Genomic DNA, 27604 nt, shown 5'->3' with positions numbered 1-27604 from the left:
GGGTGGGGGCAGAGGGAGAGGGAGAAACAGACTCCCCACTGAGGGAGAACAGGACCCTGAAATCACACTCTGAAGTGAAGTCAGACACTTAACCCACTGAGTCACCCAGGCACCCCTTATAAAGTATTTTTAAGATTCCGTAAGAACGCTTAACTGACATAAATAGCCTTTCATCGTTCTACAGTGACTGAGTAAAATAATCAAACTAATACGAGAGGAAAGGTACACAATTATATATTTGCAATGATTTTAAAACTCATACATATTGTAAAATTCTAGGCAATATTAAAATTCTAAAGTGATGCCATATAGCTTACATAATAACACACCAATTAACTCACAGGTATTCTACTAGGAATGAATTTTCTGACAATATTTACTATTCTGGTAACCTCAGCTGGATCTATAATGGCAGTTTCCTCAGACCTCAAATAGGGACTCTTGGCCTTTTTCCACAAAGCTTGTGACTGCAGAGAAGAAACCATCAATTCAGTAATGTAAAAGTAACAGTTCCAAGTGCGTAGGCAAAGATTCACTGCTTTATAATACTGCAAAATGTGAAATTCAAAAAGAACATTGCAGGATTCTTTTAGGCATATAAGCAAAAAGAATTGTTCAAACATATATTTGTAAAAATTCCAGTCTAAAGTCAACTGCACAATTTGAAAAAAAATAAATAAAAACTTTTAAAAATTATTAACAAAATACCCATTCATAGCACATTTCTTTTAAAGTTTTATTATCCACTTGAAGAAAAGCAGAACTCTTAAGAATCTTTGGTTGAACTTTCAAGCAAACTACAGATTAAATTTAGAAATTGAAAAGATTAAAACTTTTCATACTTCTCAAAAACCACTTATATCCATGACAAAGGCATATCTTATAGGTTTCTCAAAGAGAAATCACTCTAGAATTCTTTTTCTGAGTTATGCAGTTAAAGTAAAATTTTCCAGCTATGTAAATACCTATGAACTGTACTATAAGGGAATGTATGAAGAACAAAGCTGTCATAAACCTTGAGAAATACACAAATAACCACTGTACCCAGCTAATGTTCTTTTAACTTTTGGTATTAGGTTCAACATGTCTTCATTTCAATAAAATATAAGAACTTCTCCCATTGCATACAATCTCTTAAGAATTTCTAAACCCAGAAACGCATTATTTCAAAGTAGTTATTCTCAAATGCTGACTCTGACATCCTCTCTCAGGGTTGTACAGCCGCAACTGTACAATGCAGGATTGCAAATATACCTAGCACTGGCAGTAGTACAGGTTTGGTAATTTTTCTCCTTGAAAACAGTTTAAGCTTGTAATTCCAAAAAAGAAATAAAAATGCTAGACCTACTGATTTGAACTCTAGGAGTTTGGGAAACAGTTTTTGTTAAGTTTGCCTAGTTATTAGCTCAGCACCATCTATTTCTTTTTAATCAGCGGTATTTAATGTAATTTAACTTCCAAACAAAATCAATTTGAGTTTTAACTAAATGCAAGTTTTGCAATTCTATTTCAATTCAGTGTGTCCTTACATAAAAATATTGACTAAAAAATATCTGAACTTCCAATTTCAGATGACATGTGAAGAGCCTGGAAGTCACCACTTTAATCCTCAAAAAGAAAAAGGCTGAACAAATTGCCAATCAATGACTTTTCTTAATTACATCACAGAATTGAGGTCAGAGGATAAATCATCACCCTGAAAACTAAACAAGAACCATAGCTAAGACCACCTTTCCTGAAGCAGATGCTTCTACGGCCAATAAGTGGCAGGAATACCGAAACAGTAATTGACTAATTGGTGGCACAATGAATATGAATTACCACTGAATGATTAAAAAACTCCTTGGGTACCAGTCTTAGGGAGACTGCCACACTTTCAGGGAGTACCATCAGATTTCCATGACGAGGATCAAAGAAACATCTTTTTGTGTTTCAGATAGAAAGGGATGAAGTAACAATTTCTAAGTGTACCTAGAACATTCTCCTAAACAAACATTTCCCCTCCAAGAGTCCAAGTCCAGCTATACCAGAGTCTTATCTGACCTAAGAAATGGGCAATTAGACAACTCCAATCACTACTAGACTTCCTCACTTATCTCTGAGGAACAAAATAAAGACTAAGAAACACTTCTGAAGGTCAAAACCCAGGAATTCAAGCTCACTGAAAAGAACTAAGATTTCATCACAAGATTATAGAACATTTCTTCCCCCATTCCCAACACCTCACCACCAGACCATTTCAACAAAAAAACTGCTAAAAGACAATAAAAACAAAGCCTGAAGAGACAAAGCATCAAAATCAAAGTGAGATCTAAGACACAGATTTTGTTATTATCAGATAGGGAAATGAAAATAACTATGATTGTTATGTGAATGGCTCTAATGAATAAAGTAGATAACATGTAAGACCATATAAGCAATGTGAGCAAAGAGATGGAAACTCTCAGAAAGACTCAAAAGAGAAAATGCTGGAAATCAGAAATACCGTAACAGGAATGAAATATGTCCTTCACGGGCTCATCAGCAGACAGAACACAGCTAAGGGAATAATCAGTGAGCTTAAAGATAGGTCACTGGGAATTTCCCAAATTAAAAAGCAAAGCAAATAAAGGATGAAAAAATCGGAACAGAATATCAAAGAACTGTGGGAAAATTACAATTTCCCATATGTATAATGGGAATGCCAAATGAAGAACAGAGAAAGAAACAGATAAAACATATAATAGCTGAGAATTTTGAACAATTAATAACAGCTAACAAACCAAAGATAAAAGAAGCCTATAAGGTACCAACCAAGATAAATACCAAAATGTCTACACTTACACATATCATATTCACACCAGAGCAGAAAACAAGAGACAAAAAGAAAATCTGAAGCCAGAACACGAAAAAACACCTTAACTATACAGGAATAATTAAAATCACATGAGATTTTTTTTCAGATACCACAGAGCCAAACAGAGTGGAGAGAAATACTAAAACACCATCAATCAATTTGGATCTGACATTTACAGAATACTTCATCCAAGAACAGCAGAATACACACTCTTCTCAAGTGTACATGGAACATTCACCAAAATAAGCCACATTCTAGGCCTTGAACACACCTTAACAAATTTATAAGAAATTTGTAGAAATCATACAGTACATGCTTTTAGACCACAATGGAATTGTAACAGAAAGTTATAGGTGGAAAGTTACAGAAAGAAAGGTGGAAAATCCCCAAATCCTTTTGAGATTTAACAACACATTTCTAAAAGATACATGGATCAAAGAAGAAATCGCAGTTTTTAAGGTATGAATATAGGGTCTGTATTTCAGATTTTTCTTTTCTTTTGAGTGAGGCTTGGATGGCTATGTATTTCCCCCTTAGGACAGCCTTTGCAGTATCCTATAGGTTTTGGACCGATGTGTTTTTGTTCTCATTGGTTTCCATAAATTGCTTAAGTTCTTATTTAATTTCCTGGTTGATCCAAACATTCTTAAACAGGATGGTTCTTAGCGTGTTTGAGTTTCTTCCAAATTTTTTCTTGTGATTGAGTTCCAGTTTCAAAGCCTTGTGGTCTGAGAATACGCAGGGAATAATCTCAATCTTTTGGTATCAGTGAAAGGAAGGGCCATATGCACCCCAATGTTCATAGCAGCAATGTCCACAATAGCCAAACTGTGGAAGGGGCCGAGATGCCCTTCAACAGACGAATGGATAAAGAAGATGTGGTCCATATATACAACAGAATATTACTCAGCCAGGATACATAAAGGATGATTACCCAACATTTGTATCAACATGGATGGAACCAGAGGAGATTATGCTAAGTGAAGTCAACCAGGGAAAGACAATTATCATATGGTTTCACTTATTTGTGGAACATAAGGACTAGCAGGGAGATCATTAGAAGGAAGAAGGGAAAAATGAAGGAGGGGGGAACAGAGACAAACCATGAGAGACTATGGACTCCAGGAAACAAACTGAGGGTTTGAGGGGGGAGATGAGGGATGGGCTAGCCCGGTGATGGGTAGTAAGGAGGGCACATATTGCATGGAGCACTGGGTGTTATACACAAACAATGAATCATGGAACACTACAACAAAAGCTAATGATGTACTGTATGGTGACTACTGTAATAATAATAATAAAAAAAAGAAATCAAAGAGAAATTTTAAAATATTTTGAACTAAAAGAAAATTCAAATTAACAAAATTTGTGGTATGCAACAAAAGCAGTGAATAAAGGGAATTTTATAGCATTAAATGAATGTATTAAAAAAGAAGAAACATCTGAAAGCAATAATCTCAGCTTTAATTTTGGGAAACTAGAGAAAGATGAGCAACATAAACCTAAAGCAAGTAGAAGAAAAGAAATATTAAAAATTAGATCAGAATCAATGAAATTGAAAACAGAATACCAACAGATTAAAAGTCAACAAAATTAAACCTAGTTCTTTGAAAAGAAATAAAAGTAATAAACATCTATCCAACATAACCAAGGAAAAAGAGAAATGACACAAATTACTGATATAAGAAATGAAAAACGGGTCATCACTACTAATTGATGAACAATTATTGGATAATTAAGCAAAAATGAACTCTACACCCACCAATTTATTGACTATAACGGACCGTGAGAGACAGAAGTACCAAAAATTACATAAGAAGATTGGGGCGCCTGGGTGGCTCAGTCGTTAAGCGTCTGCCTTTGGCTCAGATCATGATCCCAGGGTCCAGGGATCAAGCCCCATATCGAGCCCCATATAGAGCCCCATATCGAGCCCCACATCAAGTCCCGCATGGAGCCCCACATCGGGCTCCCTGCTGGGGAGAGGGGGAAGCCTGCTTCTCCTTCTCCCACTCCCCCTACTGGTGTTCCCTCTCTTGCTGTGTTTCTCTCTGTCCAATAAATAAATAAAATCTTAAAAAAAAAAAAAAAGATAGATATAACCTGAAGAGTCCTATATTTATTAAAGAAATTAAATCAGTAATTAATAATTCTCACCAAACTTTTTTTTTTAAGACTTCATTTATTTACTTGAGAGACAGAGAGAGAGAGAGAGGACATGTGCACAGGGGGAGAGGGAGAAGCAGACCCCTGCTGAGTAGGGAGCCTGACACCTGGCTGGATCCCAGAATCCTGGGATCACAACCTGGGCCGAAGGCAAACGCTTAACCAACTGAGCCACACAGATGCCCTAAAGGAAGCTTCTTTAACTTGATAAAGATTGTCCACAACAAGTTACAATTAACACAATGCTTAATTGTGAAGAACTTAAAGCTTTCCCACTAAAATATAGTACAAGGGAGGGGCGCCTGGGTGGCTCAGTTTGTTGAGAGTTGTACTCTTGATTTTGGCTCAGGTCATAGTGTCAGGGTTGTGACATCAGCCCTATGTAGGTGGGCTCTGTGCTGGGCATACAGACTACTTAGGATTATCTCTCTTCCTCTCCCTCTGTAATCCCCGCCCCTGGCCTGGACTGCTCATGCTCTCTCTAAAAAAGAAGAAAGAAGAAAGAAGAGGAGAGGAGAGGAGAGGAGGGCAGGGGAGGGGAGAAAAGAAACAGAGAGAGAGAAAGGAAGAGAGAAAGAGAAGAAAGAGAAGAAAGAAAGAAAGAAAGGAAGGAAGAAAAAGAGAGAAAGAGGAAGGAAGGAAGGAAGGAAGGAAGGAAGGAAGGAAGGAAGGAAGGAAGGAAGGAAGGAAGGAAAGAAGGAAGGCCGGCCCCAAACCCTGCTGGAATTAATAAGTGATTACAGCAAGGTCACAGCTAAGGTTACTATACAAAGGTCAGGGACAACATGAATGGACCTAGAGAGTGTTATGCTAAGTGAAATAAATCAGAAAAATACAAATACCACATGATTTCACTTATAGGTAGAATCTAAAAAACAAAATAAATGAACAAACAGAAACAAACTCATAAACAGAGAATAAGCTGGTGGTTGCTACAGGGGATGGTGTGGGGAGATGGGTGAAATAGGTGAAGGGATTAAGAAGTACCTATTTAAAGTTATAAAATGAAAAAGTCACAAAGATGAAAAGCACAGCATAGGAAGTACAGCCAATAATAGTGTTAATAACACTGATGGATACTACACTTATCATGGTGAACACTCAGGAGTAATATGTAGAACTGTCAAATCTTTATGGTGTACACATAAAACTAATATAATACTGTATGTCAACTATACTTCAAAAAATATATATATACAAAAGTTCACTGCTTTCTTATATGCCAGCAATGAACAGCTGAAATTTGAAATTATAAACAGTATCATTTATGTTAACACCAAAAAACCCCCATCCTGAAATATTTAGGTATTAATCTTTAAAAATGTACAAGATCTGAGATGCCTGGTTGGCTCAGTAGGTTAAGTGTCCAATTCTTGATTTTGGCTCGGATCCTGAGATCAAGCCCTGTGTCGGGCTAGGCACTGGGCATGGAGCCTGCTTAAGATTCTCTCTTTTCCTCTGTCCCTCTCCCCTCCCCACCAAAAGTACAAGATCTATAGAAAAAAAAAAAAAAAAAAACATAAAAAACTCTGATTTAAGGAGAATAACCAACATAACATTGAAGGGCAAGAACAAAGTTAGAGGGCTCATATTACCTAACTTTAAGAATTACTATAGGGATGCCTGGGCGGCTAAAACAGTTAAGGGTCCGACTCTTGATTTCGGCTCAGATCATGATCTCAGGGTGGTGAGATGGAGCCCCGTGTCCAGCTCTGTGCTTTGCACAGAGTCTGCTTGAGATCCTCTCGATTCCTCTCCCTCTGCCCCTCCCCCCGATTGTGTGCACACTCTCTCTCTTTAAAATAAAATAAATAAATCTTTTTAAAAAATTGTTCTAGGGGCGCCTGAGTGGCTCAGTTGTTGAGCGTCTGCCTTTGGCTCAGGGCGTGATCCCGGCGTTCTGGGTTCGAGCCCCACATCAGGCTCCTCCGCTGGAAGCCTGTTTCTTCCTCTCCCACTCCCCCTGTTTGTCTTTATAAATAAATAAATAAATAAATAAATAAATAAATAAATAAATTGTTCTAAATTCCATCTAGAAATGCTGAGGGAATATATTTTTATTTTCCATATACTTCATCTATAAGAAACATTTATTATAATGTTTTGATTTAATTATAAACAGCACCCGAAATGTAACAATGTGAATTCTTAAGGTACAGGTATGAACAAATAAAATTATGAATAATTCTACATATAATTCATATATAAAGAGCAAAGATGTCAAACTGAAGAAACACACTGATTAAAAATATTATATTACTGAACTAGTGTTCAGTGTATATAGTTGCAGTGTTCCAAGATGAAAAAGTTCTAGAGTTTTGTTATATATACTTAACACTATTGACCCATATACACTTAAAAATGGTTAAGACGTCAAATTTAATGTTATGCGTTTTTTTACGACTATAAAAAAATTTTAATTCTTTATTACAGTATTTGTTAGCATGGTTCATTCAATAACTTAGGAAAGACCTGAAGTTAATATGCTAAAATAGAAAAACAGCAGAAACATCAGCTCCAATATAATTGTGCAAATTACTGCTTTCCAAAACAAAAAAAGAAACAATATAGGTTGAAATTGATTTCTCTAATTTGTTTTTCTCTACATTTCCCCTCATCACTGAGTTTACTGAACAAAAATGGAAGATTTTTAAGCTTACTTTTAATGCCTTTTATCCTAAAAATTACGGTAAAAAAAAAAAAGATGAATGACTAGTAAATTTTACCTGTCTCAATAACTGAGTCCAGTGGATAATTATTACACAGTAGCCATAAAGTAAACTTTTTCAACTTAAGTAAATTAAAAACATAATAAAATACTCCATATTGGTTAGTTTACTTTTACCATGCAATATCCACTCAATGCTTTTCTATAACTCAATTTCAAAAATTATACAGAACATTGTTGAGGCAATGAAGTCTCTCATTTTGTGAGAAGTTAAAGAAAAAGACATCAGATTTACTTACTGTCGTTTACTCTAACACAGTATGAGAAAAATGAAAAACAAAAAAAGCAAAGTTGAAAACAAACATAGGTTTTCCCTTACTGTCAAATTTACTAAATACACTACTCCTTAGTCATCTCCATTAACAAAAGATGTGTGTGTGTCAGTGTGTGTGAGTGTCTGGATGTGTATGACATGCCTAAAGTTTTACCATAACAATCCCGAAACAGCACAAGCTAAAATGGCCTCTCACTTCAAAATGTAAAGTCCATTTAAACCAATAATCTAGAAGATCCTTGCCCCAATATGGGACCACACATTCGTTAATGAACAAATATGTAGCCAGTTTTTCTAAAAATGAGATACATAAACTACTGGTAATAAACCTTAACTGGTAACACTTAACCCAAGAGAGAGGACAAAGCATCTCTCTGGGAAATAAGGGTCTCCTCTAGTCATATTTGCTTCTGTAATGGTTTGGTACTAAAAATAATACCACTGATGAATCCCAAATGTGCTTGAATCCCTAGGACATTTGATATTTAGTAACAGAAGCCAGTGACCTAGTGAATTATACCCTTTTGTCCATGAGACCAAGAAATTTAAAGAATTAAATTTTATGAGAATAAGCTAAAGAAAATAAATAAATCTTCCTGTATACACTGCTAGACAACTCGAAATTATGAAAAGCTGGAGAATATGTACCTGAATTCATTTAGGGCATCGACTATTCGATTATATGCCAAACTCCTCTGACTGGCATCAGCTGATCTCCGGCTCATTTTCATAGCCTTGGAAGCAATGAAACAGTTAATTCTTAACACTGATCACAGACCAAAAATGGGAGAAAAAAAAGTGAAAGACAAAGTCACTTATTTCCACAACACTCTATCATCACGTAAGGAAGGCACACACATTTACAGTGGCTTTCTTTTTCATACCTTTCATCATTAACAATTATAACAAAACTCAAATTTTTCAAATGCTAAATCTCTTATTGTAACTATCAAATGGCAGAATATCAACACAAAAAGAAACTGATGTTGACAGCTTCTGGGTTACATAAAACTACCTTTTTTTTTTTAAAATATATACAGAGCAAGATACAACGATAACTCAGTAACAACAGTTCATGGCTTCCTCTAGTATTTTCACAGATAATGGCTTGTTAAGTAAACCTTTTTAAAAATCTAAAACCTCAGTATTCTACTGAAAGATATCTCAAGTTATCAATAATATCTGCTTTCTTAAAAACATATTTAGCCAAGGTTGAGAGGCCTCGCCTTAGGTGGACAAAAAGTAGATCATGACTAGGATATGAATTTAAAAAAGAACTTTGTAACTTTTTAGATGTTTTAAAGAGAATGGACTTCTGCATTATTGACGTAATTAAAAATCAATTAAAAAAAATTTTAAATATATATTTCAAAGGTCAGACTACTTTAAGGCCAGAAATCATGTTCATGTACATCCAATAGCTTCATAATGTAAAAGTGAAATTTTACGTTTTTACAAACTGTTGAGATTCCCAATTTATTAAAAAAAAAATTAATATTCTTTAGCTAGAATTGAACACTATTCTTAACTTTACCAGCAGTAAAAACTGAAAATTACAGTATAGATCTCAAAAGGTGGCACAAGCTTCAAAATAATTCCGAAGGTACCCAGAAACAAAATCTATATATTTTCATTAAAAAAAAACAAATAAGTGATACTGTCGCAACTGGCCCTAAAAGAAAACTTTTTTGGATGGTCTAGTGTTTACTATATTCTATCATTATTTAACAGCTATAGAACTTTTAAAATTAATTAAGTTCTGTTTATTTATATAAAGGTATTCATTCATTAAGCTTTATCTTTGAGCTATAATAAGACATGAGATGTTAAACTTGTTGAACAAATATCCAAACAACTGTAAGTACTACAATGTACACTTTAAAGTTATAAAATAGTCAAAGCATTAAAACATTTAAAAAGTAATCTTTAATGAGTTCTATATATTGCCTGAATATTTCAAGTTTTACACAAAACTTGAAACAATTCTCCCAGTAACTCAAAATGTCAGTTCAGCCATAGCTAAATATTATGTGTATTGACTTTGGCAACATCAGATTACAAAAAGGGACAGCCGCCAACTGAAGAAAATGTCACCAAGGTCTAACTTCTGAAAAAGTAAGTGAAAATGCCCTTTACTCATTTGTTCAAGGGAAGATATATTGTTAACGATCTGTTTGTCCTTTGACAGATTTAATGTGAATAACAAACATCAGTGTATTCTCTAGAGGCAGATGAGCCTCAGTCACTGCTAGGTTATTGAAATGCATCCTTTGCTTTCCAGACCATTCTAATTGGTCTTCCTCTCTCTAGCCTCTTACTCTACTCTCTTAAAAAACGTACTGCTAAATTAATCTTCCCAAAGCACAATTTGGAGACAGCTTTAACAACAAAGTCAAAACTTCTGGCAAGCATACTAGATTCTTTGTGGTCTGGTTCCCATTACTTCTGCCAGCCATACCGCACACTAACTCTCTTCTATCCTTTCCCTTCTGCATTCTGTCAACAGGATTAAGAATTTAGTTACACCCACTGATTCATTACTTTAACTTCTTGGGAATCTCTTCTTATAAAATAGTATGGAAACTTCATCACAATGTTAATTACAGTGTAGCTGTAATTGTGAAAAAGTAGAAATGACTTAACAGAAAAATTGTTACTTGAGGAAATCCTCTCAAATATATTTAAGAACAATTTACAATGACAAGAGAAATGTATATGTTACAATGATGAATTCTTATAAAAAGACACATCATTAAAATAATATGGACACAGAACAATCCCAATCAAGTAAAAATACAATATACATAGAAAAGGTCTGGGAAGACTTTTCAGCAAAATATTACAGAGTTATTTTTGGGTGGCGTGTATATCAATTTTCTTCCTATTTAGTTATATCCAATTTTCAAGGCTTTATGTTTAAAAAATCCTACATATCCTTTAAGATGCAGTCCAAATGAAACATTTCTCAATAGGAAGTCACTTTCCTTTCCTATGAACAACTTTGCTTGTCGTTCTTTTTTTAGTTATTCTTGTGTTCTATCTTGTATTCACAATTTTCTTACTTGTATTACATACACTTTCAGCAGCATGAGACCCAATTGATCACTCCTACTTTCTTAAAACATTTCCTTCACTTAGCTCCCCTCAAAAAATTATTTTATCTTGTTTGTTTTACCTATTATTTGAATGGCCAATCCCATTTCCCTCTACGGTTCTTTCTCAACTCTTCAAATTTTAACTGCTGAAATGCTCCACATATCAAGCCTAGGATCTCCTCTTCTTTCTTCTACCCCTCAGTTTCATGGCTTTAAATACCATCAATACATTGATGACTATCTAGCTTGGACCTTTCCCTTAAACTCTAGACTCATATAACCACTTAGGTGTCCAAGAGGCATTTGTTCAAACAAACATCTAACTTTCCGCCACCCAATCTATTCCATCTTAATCTTTCCCATTTTAGTACTGGCAACTCCATCCTTCTTACCGCTCAAGTGAAAAATCTCAAGCCAACCTGTACTGTTGGCTCGTACACCCCAATTCAGTCCATCAACTAATCTTATTATCTCTATTTTCAAAAAACATATCCAGAATCCAACCACTGCTCATCAATTCTATCACTAAATTGGTTTGAGTATCCACCATCTCTCACTGGATCACTGCAACAGCCTCCTAACTGGTTCCCACAGCATCCACCTTTGCCTCCAGAAATCTATTCTTCACAAGCAGGAAGAGTGATCCTTATAAATAATGTCATTCCTCTGCTTGCAACTCTCTAATGGTTTCCCGTCTTTCTTAAGAGTAAATGCCAGTGCTCTTACAATAGTATCCTGAAAGTCCCTACATAATCTGAAGTTACTTCTAACCTGCCTCTTTGGCCTCCTTACTTTGCTCAAGCATCAGGGTTACTCCTGACACAGGCCTTTGCCCCTGCCTGGAAAATTCTTCCCTCAGATAGTTGCACCTCACTTCTTCCATATCTCTGGATCAAATGTCATTTTATCAGGAGCCTTCATGACTAGCCAACAAAAATTAGAATAACTCCATCCATCATTCCTTATAAACCTGTTTTATTTTTCTCCAAAGCATTTATAATCATCAAAAAATCATGTATTTGGGGCACCTGGGTGGCTTAATTGGTTAAGCGTTTGACTCTTGACTTTGGCTCAGGTCATGGTTTCAGGGTCATGAGATACAGCCCTGCATCGGGCTCTGCACTGGACGTGCAGCCTGCTTAAGATTCTCTCTCTCCCTCTTCCTCTGCCCTTCTCTCTGCTTCTACATGCACGCTCTCTCTCTCTCTCAAAAAAAAAAATAATAATAATAATTTAAAAATTTAAAAAAACTTATATATTCATTTGTTTATCTGCTGTCTCATGAGGTTCGGAGTGTTGCTTTTTTCCCATATTATCTTCAGTTGCTAGATTAGAGCTTGCCACATCACAGGCCCTCAGACATTTACTGAATGAATGGATGAATGACTTTGTAACATTTATTAGGTAGTAAGTTCCTTGAAAAAAGTTGAAGTCTATTTTGCATCTTCAGAGCACTTTGTAGGATACTTGCACTGTGGCTATTAATTTTTCTGCCAAATGAATAAACATAATACTAAACTAGGAGAATAAGATTCAGAGGAAAATAAAGGACATAAACAAACCAACAACATGACTATGCTTACCTGTTCTATTGCACTCTTTAGTTTGTTCATGTGGCTTTCAAAGAGAGGAAAATGTGAAAAAAAGAATTCATTAAATTTGTTATTTTCATCTTCATCTTTGGATAATGAAAAGATTACCCCAATTGCAATCTTCTTTTTCCTCACAATTCCTGGGTTAGGGCCACAGCTTTCATCTGACAGATTAAAGCTTTCTTCTATAGACCTTTAAAATAAATATTTTCTTAATTAAAAAAATACAAAAATTATTAACTTCACAATTTAATTCCTTGCTAAGTAAATGTAGAGTACCTGAAGATCTTTTTCTGTTTTATCAAGTAAATCCAAAAATGCATATCAACTGTTATCTCTTCAAGAAATCTACTGGCTATTTCTTCATGCTCATGTTTATAAGAAATTTTAAGAGAGAGTCAGACTGGGGGGGGGGCGCCTGGGTGGCTCAGTCATTAAGCATCTGCCTTTGGCTCAGGGTGTGATCCTAGGGTCCTGGGATCAAGCCCTGCATCGGGCTCCTCCGCTGAGAGCCTGCTTCTTCCTCTCCCACTCCCCCTGCTTGTGTTCCCTCTCTCGCTGGCTGTCTCTCTCTGTCAAATAAATAAATAAAATCTTTAAAAAAAAGAGAGAGAGAGAGTCAGACTGGGAACATTTCTGTTCACATAGAAGTCACTAAAAAAGGAGATAACCCCCAATTCATAACCAACCTAAAAATGCCTGAATTTTTCAGTTTATAGATGAGTCTGATATAATTCACTGTTCTACAATCTAATTGCGTCTCTCCTTTTGATTCCAGAAATAAAATTTAAAAAGTCAAGGACGAAAGGGAGTAAGTAAAAGAGGAAACAAGAATCTGCATTATCTATAGTTGCTTAACATAGACTAAAAAAAAGATCTTTCAAGAATGAATTAACTTGCCTAATTACAAGCATGAAAAACTGAAAAATCAAAACATGCAGTACATTCATCAAACACCTAAACAGAAGAGTTAAAACTATAAAACTTTTAGAAAAAAACATAGGGTAAAAGCTTTATGACACTGAATTTGGCAATGACTTCCTGAATATGACACCCAAAAGTACAGATAACAAAAGAAAAAAGAGATAAACTGGACTACATAAAATTAAAAACTGTGTATCAAAAGACACTGGCAATAGAATGGAAAGACCACCCATAGAATGGGAAAAAATACTGCCAAGCATATGTCTGATAAAGGATTAATATCTAGAATATAAAAGGAGCTCCTTTACTTCAACAAAAAACAAACAAACCTAAATGAAAAATGGGCACTCTCCAAAAGACAGACACACAGCCAATAAGCACATAAAAACATATGAAATATCACTAGCCATTAGTGAAATGCAAATCAAAACCACAATGAGATACCACTTCACACCCATTAGGAGGGCCATTATCAAAAAAACAGAAAATGACTATTGGAAAGAATGTGGAGAAATTAGAATTCTTGTGCATTTCTGGTAAGAATGTAAAAATGGAACAGCCACTGTAGAAAACAATATGTAATTTCCTCAAAAATTTAACCATAGAATTACCCTATCACCCAGCAATTCCACTTCTGGGTATATACTCAAAAAGAATCAAAGGAGGGACTCAGACAGGATTTTTGTACACCCATGTTCATATCAGCATTATTTGCAAAGGCCAAAAGGTGGAAGCAATCCAATTAGCAGTAACTGCACCTGGGATGAACCTCATTGGCTATGATGCTGCCACTGAGCAAAGCTAGATGGAAGCAATCCAAATGTCCATCAAGAGATAAATGGATAAATAAAATGTGATATATACATACAATGGAATATTAATCAGCCCTAGAAAGGGATAAAATCCTGATACATGCAACAACATGGATGAATCCCAAAGACATTCCAAGCGAAACAAGCTACACATTAAAGGACAAATATTGTATGATTCCAATTATATGAGGTTTCCAGAGTATTTCTCAAATTCAGAGAGACAAAAAATAATTTTTTGAACGGTGGATGCCAGGAGCCAAGGGTAGGGGAGTTACTGTTTAATGAGTACAGCTTCAGTTTGGGGAAATAAAAAAGTTCTGAACATGAATGGTGACACCTAACAATGTGAAGGTAATTATAATGCCGCTGAACTATACACTAATACTGATTAAAACTACCAATAATTTTAAAAGTTTCAAGACTTAAAATACACAAAACATAGCCCAGGCTCTAAAATAACCACTCAGAATTATGTTTAAGGAACTATTCAGTTTTATTATAAAGGGAAGGTTCCAACTTACCATCTAGGAAATACCCCATTCTCCAAACTTGTTGTTTGGCTGCGTCGCCAACGTCGCTGGTAACTGCTGGCACAACTTCGGGTAAGTGAGGAGTTGGGAGAGGGAAACGGTGTAATAAGCAAGCTACTGAGAGATGCTGTCAAGTCAAAATAAAAACAAGTATAACGTAAGTATTTAAAAATACGTCAATAATAACAAGCATAAAGATAAATTTGTGTTTTTTGAAGATTTTATTTATTTGAGAGAGAGGTAGTGAGAGACAGCAAAAGGAGGAGGAGGGAAAAAAGGAGAGGAGGAAGCAGGCTTCCAGATGAGCAGGGAGCCCGATGAGGGACTCAATCTAGGACCCTGGGATCATGACCTGAGCTAAAGGCAGAAGCTTAACCGACTGAGGCACCCAGGTGCCCCAAGATAAATTTCTTTCTAACAAATTTAACAGTAGTGACTCAAATTTTCCATTTTGCTTCATGAGCTTCTAAAATTTTCATTTAAAAAAATAATGTCATTGTTGGAACAAAGTCCCAGATGAGAAAAATCATATATACTAATAGTGCATTGGCAAGAGACTCTGAGACATTCCCCTTTTTATATTCTTACTCCCACCCCCACTGCAGAAGAAAGGGCTAATTTGATAAAAGCATTATCTCTTTGGCCATGAGACTGTCCCCTAGCTTAGCTGAACACTTAGTCTTTAAATTAAAAGAAGGATGATGTGATTCAGATTTTTAAAATTATTTTATCTTTTTAAAGTTTGTATTAAATTCCAGTTAGTTAACATACAGTATAATATTAGTTTCAGTTGTACAATATAGTGATTCAGCAGTTTCACACAATATCCCTTGCTCATCACACCAAGTGCATGCCTTAATTTCCAACCCCTATTTAATCCATCCCCCATCCACCTCCCTTTTGGTAACCATCAGTTAGTTCTCTGTAGTTAAGAGTCTGTTTCTTGGTTTGCTTCTCTCTCATTTTTCCCCCTTGTTTGTTTGTTTTGTTTCTTAAATTCTACATATGAGTGAAATCATATGGTGTTTGTCTTTCAATGACTTATTTCGCTTAGCTCAATACTCTGTAGCTCCATCTATGTTGTTGCAAATGGAAGACTTCATTCTTTTTTATGGCTTAGTAATATTCCACCATATATATATACCAAATCTTCATTATCTACTCATCAGTTGATGGATACTTGGCCTGTTTCCATAATTTGGCTACTGTAGATAGTGCTGCTATAAATATGCATTGTAAACTATATAAATGTGCATGTATCCCTCTGAATTAATATGTTTATATTCTTTGGGTAAACAAGAGTACAATTGCTGGATTGATGTGATTCTGTTTTAATGAAGCAGCTAGATTTTAAGAACAAAAGCTATATTTGAAAATTAGTGTTTGAATATCATTTGAAGATGTCATTTAAAAGCACATTATCTTACACCTGTCACCATGGTTAGAATAAAAAAAAAAAAACAAGAAATAACAAGTGTTGACAAGGATATGAAGAGAAGTACCCTCATGCACTGCTGGTGGAAATGCAAACTGTACAGCCACTATGGAAAATAGTATGGAGGTTCCTCAAAAAACTAAAAACAGAAATACCATACGATTCAGTAATTCCACTACTGGGTATTTACCCAAAGAAAACAAAAACACTAATCTAAAAAGAGACATGCACTTCTAAGTTTATTGCAACATTATTTACAATAGCCAAGATATGGAAGCAATCCCAGTATCCACTGACAGATGAGAGACAAAGAAGATGTATATAATTTTACCCAATCATAAAATAGAATGAGATATTGCGTTTTGAGGCAACATGGATGGATCCAGAGGGTATGATGCTAAATGCAGTAAGTCAGACAGAGAAAGACAAATACCATATAATTTCACTTATATGTGGAATCTAAAAAACAAGATAAACAAACAAAAAGCAGAAAGAGACCCATTAACACAGAGAACAAACTGATGGTTGCCAGAGAGAAGGGGGTTGGATGGGAAGGGCAAGATGGGTGAGGGGGAGTGGGAGATACAAGCTTCCAGCTACGGAATGAATAAGTCACAGGGATAAAAAGGACAGTGTAGGGNAAAGAGTCAGTGGTACTGTAATACTGTTGTATGGTGGTAGATGGGAGCTACATTTTTGGTAAGCACAGCATAACATACAGAGTTGTCAAATCACTACGTTGTACATCTAAAACAGATGTAACGCTGTGTGTTACAACTATACTTACAACTATACTTCAATAAAAAGAATAAAAGTAAAATAAAAGTACCATTGACCCTTGAACAACATGGGTTTGAAATGTGCAGGTCCACTTACACGTTTTGTTTTTTTCCCACTAAATACAGTATAGTATTGTAAATGTATTTTCTCTTCTTTATGATTTTCTTAACCACATTTTTTTACCTTATGTTATTGTAAAAATACAGTATACAATACATATAACATACAAAATATATGTTAATTGATTGTTCATGTTATCGGTAAGGCCTCCAGTCAAAGGCAGGCTATTAGCAGTTGAGTTTTTAGGAAGTTCAAAGTTATATACATATTTTTTTACTGCACAGGGGGAGGGGAGATTTGCACCCCTCACTCCTGCATTATTCAAGGGTCAACTTTACTCATGAATTGCTTCTGCATAGGTAGCCAAGCCTCTGAATGTTTAGCCCCTTTCAATAATAGTCATAACTATACCTACTAAGCTCCAAAAAGAGAAAATCCTATAGATTACTCTCTGGAGCATTCTACGGGGTGACAGACGCATTCCAATTGAACCCATTATGATTATAATTGCTGCAATCCCCTAATTGTGAGGATTATTCTCTTCCCAAAACCCCCTCTCTCCAGAAACTCTTTCTTGCCCGGAGTGTCAAAAGCTACAACCCTTTGCTTTCCCTTAGACTAGGAATCCTCCCCTTCTCTGTGCTGGATCTAGAGAGGAAAAGACATTAAGGGCTTGCTTTTGTTTGGCAATACTTTAAATTCCCATCTTCATAATTACAACCACATACTGAAAATTTCTGAGGTAATCAAAAACAGGGAAGCACATCAGAAGATATATATAGATATATAAAACTAAGAGAATGTCATTATGAAGATCTGTTCATTTCAATTCTCGCTAACAAATTCAATGATAAAGGGAAAAGCTTTATGTGCCATTCAACTATCTGGATCGTCAATGAATTAATTCTAAACTACGTCCTTGAAAACCACATTTTTATCAGTATTATAAGTAAGTATTTTAAAACTTTGTAGTCTAAGACTAGATATGTATAACTAACCTGGGTATGGCTTCAGTGAAAAATCAAATGCTAATCTAAATTTGGAAAAAAAAACTACATGTTACCAAATTCTGGTATTAAAAATAACCCAACTGGAAAAAGAAGAAAATACACAATTTAAAAGGTGTATGTGAATTTATGGCTTGAAAAAGCCTTACAAATCAATCCAGCCAGGCCCTTCAATTTATAGCTAAAGAAAATGAAGTACAGATATTAATTTATCACCTTCAAAATCTTGGATAAAATAACAAGAACTAAATTCCTGTCACAGAAGAGAAAACTAAATCTCTAGATTACATAAAGCAATGAGTATTAGAAGAAATATATACTATATCAGTTCCTAAGACAAAAATAAAAAATTCAATTAGAAAAGAAGGGTGAGATTATTTGAAAGATCAAGATGCTTCATGTTAGAGTAGTTCTCAACTCCAGCTGTCCATCAGAATGAGGTACTGAGTTTTTCATTTTGTTTTGTTTTTCAAATACAGTTGCATAAGCCTTTCTCTAGGCTACATGACAGTCTTGGAGTAAAGTTCAGGCATGTAAAACTTTTTTTTTTTAAACCTCTTGTTATTCTAATGCATACCTAGGGATTACAATACTGGTAAATTTGGACTTCCCATCTATGCTCAAAACTGAATTATAAACAATTTAGACAGCAAAGCCATATAATGTGACAGTTCATATGGATAAACCACAGTGGATGAAGTTTCTCATACCTAACAATACTGCAAGCCTAAGATACTCCTTTCATCTACGCTATCTCTGGGCCCTGACAAATGCTTTTCCTTTTAACTGGAAAGCCCTTCTTCCATGCCTTTGCCTGGATAACTCCTACTTACTGCTCAAAACACAACTCAAGTATTATCCCTCTGTAAAGCATTACTGGCACCCTGCCCCTGGCCCAGGCTAAGTTAGGTCTCCTTTCCCTAAACCTCTCTGCACCGGTCTATCAGAACACATCACACAATGCAGGACAATTTTCCTGACTGCTCTTTTTGTAAACTCTGTGCTCCTTAAAGGTAGAATGTGAGGTTTACCTTTTTTTTTCTTTTTTTTTTTTTTTTTAATCTCTTGCATGTTTCAATAAAGGTTTGTTAGCCCATATTTTGGGAGTCCACTTTTGAAAGCAATTATATATAGCACTGATTCAAAACGCCTAAGCTTTTCTGGGCAAGAGACAGTCTGACAAGTTAAAACTCCAGTTAAGAGTAAGCAGATTAAAGCAAATGTGTTTTTTTTACTATGCTATTTAAGCTATCTCTTGAGCAGTATTTTTTACTTACATTGGCTAAGTCTAACCCAATGTCCATTCATCTAGGCCATGTTCCACCAGGCACATGTAACAGTAAACATGAAAATTTTAAATTTAAAATATTTCTTTCTGTAGTTACAATTCGTATAAGGCTACTATTAACACTAACAAACTGTGTATATGAAATTGGATGATAAAGGAAAAAATAAAAATCACTTTGGCTAGCAGTGATCTTATAGGAAAACTAGATTAACACATAAACCTGGTATTACCAGAGCGTGCTATGCCACTGTCTCTGTCCTCATTCAGCTCTCTTCCAGGCATGTCCATTGGGTTGCTGTGAACTGTGAATTAAGACAAAACTGTCAGTTAAAACATATAATGCTATTCAGGGTGACGTTGCTTCTTTTATATAGCAAAATGAAATCATGCTCATCTCATTGCATTCCTTTATTTTTTTCAATAGCATGGCACAAACCCAACACCAAGAGCTATTATTCAGTTGAACAAGCTTTGAGATCTCGGTGAAGACTGACATATAATATGAAAATAGGATATAATATCTAAAAAAGCAGGGGATCACTAAAGAAAGGTACTCACAATGCACTACTAAATTACTAAAAAGCATGCTACTGAACAATAAGAATGATTCCTGGAGGTAAATAATGGGTATATAATGGTTTACTATTCTGCAATATGAAGGTATGTTTAAAAATTCCTCAAAATAAAAATTTTAAGAAAACACTTTGAAAAGTATGATCCAAATTAAATTATGGGTTTTTTTTAGAAAGGTTAATTCTAGCTGACACAATGGCTAATAATAAAATTTGCCCATTTTTCATATTTTTCAAATATTCTGTAATAAATATGTATTATTCCTATGTCATATTTGTAAGGAAAATAAATATTAATTAAAACAAAAGTTAGATACAATTCCCTGGATATAGAGGCATAAATACACTCTACAATCATCAATTTAATTATATAAACAAATACACTCACATATGCCTTTTACAGGTCAATATAATGGTGCTTGTTCATCTAAATCTTAGCTCCAAGAGAAATCGTTCTTAAGAAATAACACAGATCAGAAATTTTAAAATAATAACAGAGGACATTTTCTGCAATTGGTGAACTATGAGTACATGAAAGCTACTCAGCCATGGAAACAAGAGAGTGTCACATAAGAAATTCTAGCTGGTATTATAAGAAATAATGCTCATACTAAAATCTGGTTTAGGATTCTAAAGTTAAAATCATTATTTTATAATGAGATCATAACAAACTGAAATTTCACGAAAATGTCAATTCTACTGATAACTGAAAATTTCTGGAAAGTTTTAAGAACAAACTCAGTAGAAAGGAATTAAGTTCTTACACTTGCTAAACAACGTTTTCTTTAACCACACCCTCCCCAAATGCATTCATCTACTCTCTTGTTTCCACAGCTTAACTACAGATTCTAGCCACTGGAGCACACCAACTAGTCTACCCACACAGCACATCGCAAACCTGCAAAGAAAGAGGCACTCCTGATCAGGCGGAGCGGACCCTGTTCAGAGAATGCCCGCCTGGGGCTGCAGAACTGTGAAAGACCTACATGGCAAAAATGTAAAATACATATGAAAGAGGGCTGTTAGAGAAGCCACAAAGCGACAGGAATAAAGGGTGAGCTTAGGCAGCACAAATGCAGACCAACAGATATGGATGGAAACTTTTCAAACTAAATAAGAGTAATTCAAGCTGGCTTCCCTTCTTTGAAACAGGATGGTTTCCCTCTGGTCATAGCTTATGTCAAACAACAATTTCATGCCTATTTACTAATAAATCTGTATATAATAATAAAAATAACCTTCTACTATAAAAGGTAAGTTATTTTAAATGTTCAATCCTTTCTAACCTAAAACAATGCTTTTAAAGATTCAAAAAAAGCACAGTAATGTTATCTAAATAATTTGACATTTGCCGAATAAATTTATCTTTTAAAAAGTCAGGGTTGTTTTGGGTTTTTTTTTTTTTTTCAAGATTGTATTTATTTGAGAGAACCTGTCTGCGAGAGAGCACGAGAGAGAGAGAGCCCGTGCATGAGAGAGAAAGCATGAGCTGGGTGTGGGGGGCAGAAGCAGAGGGAGAGGGAGAAGCAGGCTCCCGCCTGACCAGGGAGCCCAATGTGGGGCTCAATCCCAGGACTCTGGAACCATGACCTGAGCTGAAGGCAGACGCTTAACCAACTGAACCACCCAGGCACCCCAAAAAGTCAGTTTTAAGATTATAGCATTCTCCTGCCCCTGGAGTAAAGAGAAAACCACCTAAGTGCTTGGCTGAGAAAAGAGAATACAACATATAACAAAGAGTAGAAAAAGGATCTACTGACAAATGGGTATGAAACTTGGTTTTTCTAACCTGGTGAAGTTACAAAGTAACTAAACTTTGGAAGAAACCAAAGTTCCTAAACCAAAGATCAGCCACAACAGAAGCAGGAACACCAACGCACCCATCAGGGCCAGACTCCCAGCTGTCCAGAAAATACAGCTGCCACACACTGGACCAAATGCAGTCTGAAGACCCAAAGGGGCAACACACAGCCTAGAAGCAAGCAGCTGGGTTGCCTGCTATGCTTAATCGAGATGGCCTAAAGAGCCACCTAGGAGATTACCTAGGATAGAATAGGGGGCTTTCTGTTTTAACAAGTGACAATTGTATTTTTCAAATTGCTAATGGCTATTTTTCTATAACAAGAATTTCTAAAATTATAGCGCATTTGCAATAATCCTTCTGTGTTTTAACTGTTCAGCTCTTTCTTCAATTCTCTCTAGCTACTTCAAAATTTATCTACTCTCTTTAAACTCCTTTCCTACCTACCTCCTTCCTTACTTTCAGGATATGTACGACTGTCTCCCACATATGCATGTGTGCACACAAACAGAATTCACCAGATAGGAACTCTCCCGTTTCCTACCACCTTCTCTTCAAACTTAATCAAATTCTGGCCCACCTTGCCTCCTTCCTGCTAGAGCTAGGGACCCACCCCCTCCCTCCCTTCCAAAGCTAATTCTATGTCAGCTAGGACCTTCAAAAATCTCACTTTACCACTTTAATCTCCAACCTTACCCTCCTTAGCCTCCTATTCCATCAACATTTAAACACGGTCAAAACTAGTGGCACCTGCGTGGCTCAGTTAGTTAAGCCTCCGACTCCTGATTTCGGCTCAGGTGATGATCTCAGGGTTGTGAGATGGAGCCCCGCGTCAGGCTCCGCGCTGAACATGGAGCCTCTTAAGATTGTCTCTCTCCCTGCCCCTCTCCCCTTCTCAAAAAAAAAAAACAAAAAAATTTTAAAAAGCACAGTCAAAACTACTCTCTCCATATACCCAAGACTATATGGTTCAATAATTCTTAAAATGTGGTCTAAAGACTCCTTGGGGTCCTTAATATCCTTTCAGGGGTCTGTATAAACTGTATTTTCCTAATACACTTCAACCAAAACAACATATTACGAGAGAATGAACGCAGAAGCAGATATGAGGATTAAGTTGTATTCTATTAAGCCAGAAATGAAGGAGTTTTGCAAAAATGTAGAACAATGCCACTCTCCTCATTAAGTTTTTTTCGTGGAAAACAGTCATTTCATAACATGCTATTTTATATTAACATGAATAAAGTTGTTTTTTTAATGAATTAATAAGTGTTTTAAAATTTTGTTTTAATATTTCATACATTATACATCAATAAAGGTAACCCACATAAACAAAAGCTCTCTGTGTTCCTCAATAATTTCTATGTGAGTAAAGGGGTCCTGAGACCAAAAAGAACCACCACTTAAATCTTGGAAAAAAAAGAATGACCTCTGAGTCTCTCCTCAACTCTGGCTTCTATTCTCCCCACTGAAACCACTCACATAGGCCACCAAAAGGCTTCCTACTGATTAATGCAGTCCATACTCTTATATTACCTTATTATATATTCGACGTTGACTAAATTACACTTTCAACAGTTCCCAATGATTAAACACTAGGTTTTTTACCTTAATCCTCTTTATGTGCTTCTCTTCACCTACTCCTTCCTTCTTTAAGCCAGCATTCCCCAGGATTCTATCCTCAACAATCTTTCCTTCTCATTCTTTAACATTTCCTAGGTCACCTCATTCATTCTTATGCTTTCATTTATCATTTACAAGCTAATGCTTCCAAATCCATGGTAGATACAGCTAACTGTCCAACAAAGAACTGTGTTCTCCCTTCTCTTTTATCAAGTAGTTTCTGGGATCTTATTTCTCAAATCCCTTTATATATAGGTGAAGCCATGTGATTAGTTACCACTAATGGAATGTGAACAAAACTGATATATGTCACATTCAGACTGAGATTGGTTATGAAATGGATGTGTCTTTTCCATACTCAGTTCCTTTCCACTGGCTTCGTGCAGCTGAGCACAACCTTGGAAACCAAATGATGAAGAAGGTAGAGCTCCAAGAAGGAAGGAGATTGGACCTCTGAAACACTGCTTGGAGAAGAATTGTTAATCAATGGGGAATACCGTTTTGAAACTCACATGACTGAAAAAAAAAAACCCTCTATTGCTCTTTAAAATTATTATATGTTCACTAATTTTTATGTTATAGCAACTACTGCTACATCTACTAACAAACTATAATGGATATCTTTACTTGAATAACCAACCAATACTTCCATTCCAACATACATAAACCTAAAATCACCAGTTCCTAACTTCTTCTGTTCCTTCCAATGAATGGCACCAATATGCAAGCAATTATATAACCAGCGGCAAAGTGCCACACTTGATTCCTCCTTTCTCCTCTCTTCTTCCATCTAATTACCAAGCCCTGTCCACTCTATTTCCCATACTGAACCTCTCAACAACTCTCTGTCCTCACTGACACAGTCTTATTCTAGGTTTCCATTATTTGTCACTTGGATTATCAGAAGGACCCTTCTAATACAGATCTTTTCCTCAATCCCACTGGTTCACTTGAATCCTTTCCCACTGCAATCAGAATACTCTTTTGCAGATATAAAGCTAATCTGATCATATTTCTCTATTCTGACAACTCCTCTGTGGTTGCCTTCAGAATGTACCACAAAGATCTCCCGCTATAAGGAGTGTGTATAATTGACTAAATACCCTAAGCTGATGTGTTCTGACACCTATTGTGATGTTTATGCAAGGCCACATATCCCATAGGCTGCTCCTAGCCAGTGACTGATCACAGAGGAATAGTAAGGCAGGCACAATAACACATGTGACAAAGAACTCTGACTTAGTCAAAGACTTGTCAATGGCCTTACCAAACCTTCCATGGGTTGCATGGTAGGATAGGACACTTCCATTCAATCTTCTATTTCTCTCTCTCATTTGGAGTCAGACTTGCATCACAATGTGAGGGCTCTCTTGACCTTTCCCAGCTCCCTCCCTCCTCATTTTCTCTCACATTGTCATTTCTCCTAATATTATCCTTGCATGTTTAATCGTGTCTTGGCACCAGTTAAAAAACAGGTAGAGGACCCAAACTAACACACCTTCACTGTTACCTAACTGCTTAAAGCCTAAGTTCAAATTCCTCACTATGGCCCGAAGTCCCTTTGTCATCAACCTCCTATTCACTTTTTTATTTCTTTTAACTTTCTTTACTCCTATTCTTTGCTTCATCAACACTGATTTATTGACATTCTTTCCTCACGTTATCATCTCTTGCACCTAGGTCTGTGCACGCACTACTGCTTTTTCCTAGAATATTTCTGTCCCCAAACACAGGGCTAATCCTTCAAGGTTAGGCTTCACTTCTTCAAGAAAGTCTGGCACTCTCCAGGACTGGATAAGGTACTCTTCTTCATTTCTATCACACCATGCTCTTTAACATGTCCAAGAATTAACTGCACTCTACTATAATTGTTGTATCACTTGTGTGATTCACACTAACTATGAATCTGTTGAGGCAGCGAGCGTCTGTGGTTAACCGCTGTACCCTCAGGGCCTAGCAGAGTGCTTGTCATCCAACAGGTGCTTGATAAGTATTTGCTGATTAACTGGGAATGTAAAGAAAATAAGAAATGGTACTCAAATATCCTTGATTCACAATTACAAACGTGCAAGTAAAAGCCACTCATTATTTAAAGTCTATACTTTGTTAAATGGATTAATTTCCTATTCTGTATTAAAACAGAGAAGATGAGTATATCTAGCATCCATAAGGTAATTTACTGTTATAAGTGATAATGGATTTGTATTACTAAAGTAGGTAGCTTTTAATTAACCTCTTGAGCTTTGAAAAGTATAAATTATAAATAAAAAAGATTCAGTTATCTCCTTGTCACATTTTTACTTTATTAAAACCAATGAAATAACTAACCATTTGTGTTATGAAAAAGCAGGACTCCTGTATTTTTCTAAAAAACGTGCAAACTTTCTTTTTTTTTAAACACTTATTTTAAGAGAGAGAGAGAAAGAGTGTGCGAGTAGGGGGTGGGGCAGAAAGAGAGAGAGAATCTCAAGCAGACTCACCACTGAGCACAGACCCCGACACAGGGCTTGATCTCACAACCCTGAGATCCTGACCTGAGCCAAAATCAAGAGTTGGATGCTTAACCAACTAAGCCACCCAGGCTCCCCAAAATGTGCAAGTTTCAAAAGTACATGCCTAACACTGTAACTAGCCCACGCTACTTGCTGAATAAATGGTTGCTCGTTTGAATGAACCTGAATTATAAAAAAAATAATACAATATTGGTTCAAGTTGGAAGAAAAATTGTTTCCTACTTACATATATAACTAATATTTATTAAAATCAATTCTAAATAAAAATTCTCACTAAATAAAGAATAAGAGAAATATTTATCCTAGTCTAATTGCTGTCCACATTCTAGCATGTTACAAATATTTACGTACCAGGAATATGGCCACCATCAATTTAGTTGAGCATCGTAGGGTAAAACAAATGACTAGAAATTTTAGGAACAGCCTGTCACTTCGGAATGCTGAACTTAAATAATAACAACAACCAACTATCCAAATTACTAACTAAGCTGTTATTTTAATAAATCTTTAAAGGAACATCAAATTTGAATATCTGCTCATCTATCTGAATTCAGGTCACAAAAATGAGCACCATTTTAAAATTACTCTTATGGTTAGGGAAGACAGAAGGGAGAAAGTGTAACACCAGTCTTCTTCGGCTGAAATATTCAAAAAAGCTGGTAAAAACTTTTTATATCGATGACAGTGACTTTCAAAGATACATCAAACTTAAAAACAAAAAACAAACCAGATATATCTTCAGCAGTTCTTTTTCAAATACAAAATAAGTATTATGTTCAAATATACAAAAATTATGTTTTTGAAATAATACAAATGTTATATATACTTCCAATTTGAATTCCTTTTCTATTTCTAGTATGTCAAACTCTGTGGTCTTATTAAAAAATCTACATTATTAAGAAAGAACTGCAAATCCTTGTTACACTGTTAACCTATTTAAAACTTGTAAAACCAAAGGAACCATTTACCTATATTTCCAAGTAGTCCATTAATAACTGTGTTATTATCAGCCTTTAATGTACTGTTGTCCTGATTGATGAATTCAAGACTGTCTTGTAGCCTAAAGGGGGAAAAGAAACAATAAATTGCAAATTCATTTTATGCTCTTTATGGCAATTCTTTGGATATCTCGATGAAATTTTAAGTATAAAACTTTTTTTTAAGTTTTAAGTATTCTTATTAGTTTATAGCACTAAATCAGGGGTTGGAAAACTACACCTTGCTGCTTGTTTTTATAAATAAAGTTTTATTGGAACATAGCCATGCTATGTATACAGCCATGTATGTATTGTATATGGCTGCTTTAATGCTACAATGGTAGGACTGGGAAACCAGACATCCTGCCTAGCCCACAAAGTCAAAAATATTTACTATTCAGACCTTTACAGAAAAAAGTTACTGACCCTAATTCAAATTGTAAAGCTTTCCCTCATATTTTGGACCTGAAATTATTTTTGAAACTTCTGGCAGGGGGGGAAAAAAAAAAAGACAAACAAGAACAAAAATCAATGTATCATTAATTCACACATTATAAATGAACTGTATCACTCCTGTTAGTAAATTATTCA

The 27604-nt window shown here is 35.5% G+C and overlaps 1 protein-coding gene across 2 annotated transcripts in view; it reads right to left on the bottom strand.

The window, feature by feature from the left end:
* Positions 1–27604, bottom strand: part of FNIP1 (folliculin interacting protein 1) — a 151367-nt gene that overhangs the window by 30247 nt on the left and 93516 nt on the right. The window contains exons 6-11 of one of the 2 annotated variants that reach the window (XM_040622497.1): positions 27005–27096; positions 20998–21081; positions 19758–19829; positions 14949–15084; positions 12683–12884; positions 8653–8738 (exon numbers count right to left, since the gene is read on the bottom strand). In XM_040622497.1, coding sequence (XP_040478431.1) covers positions 8653–8738; positions 12683–12884; positions 14949–15084; positions 19758–19829; positions 20998–21081; positions 27005–27096 — 672 coding nt within the window. The remainder of the gene's footprint in view (positions 1–8652; positions 8739–12682; positions 12885–14948; positions 15085–19757; positions 19830–20997; positions 21082–27004; positions 27097–27604) is intronic. The other variant, XM_040622496.1, reaches the window with a different exon arrangement.

The sequence above is a fragment of the Ursus maritimus genome, unplaced genomic scaffold (genome assembly GCF_017311325.1).
Source record: "Ursus maritimus isolate PB19 unplaced genomic scaffold, ASM1731132v1 scaffold_5, whole genome shotgun sequence".
Taxonomy (NCBI): Eukaryota; Metazoa; Chordata; class Mammalia; order Carnivora; family Ursidae; genus Ursus; species Ursus maritimus.
This window is presented reverse-complemented; position numbering and strand designations above follow the sequence as displayed.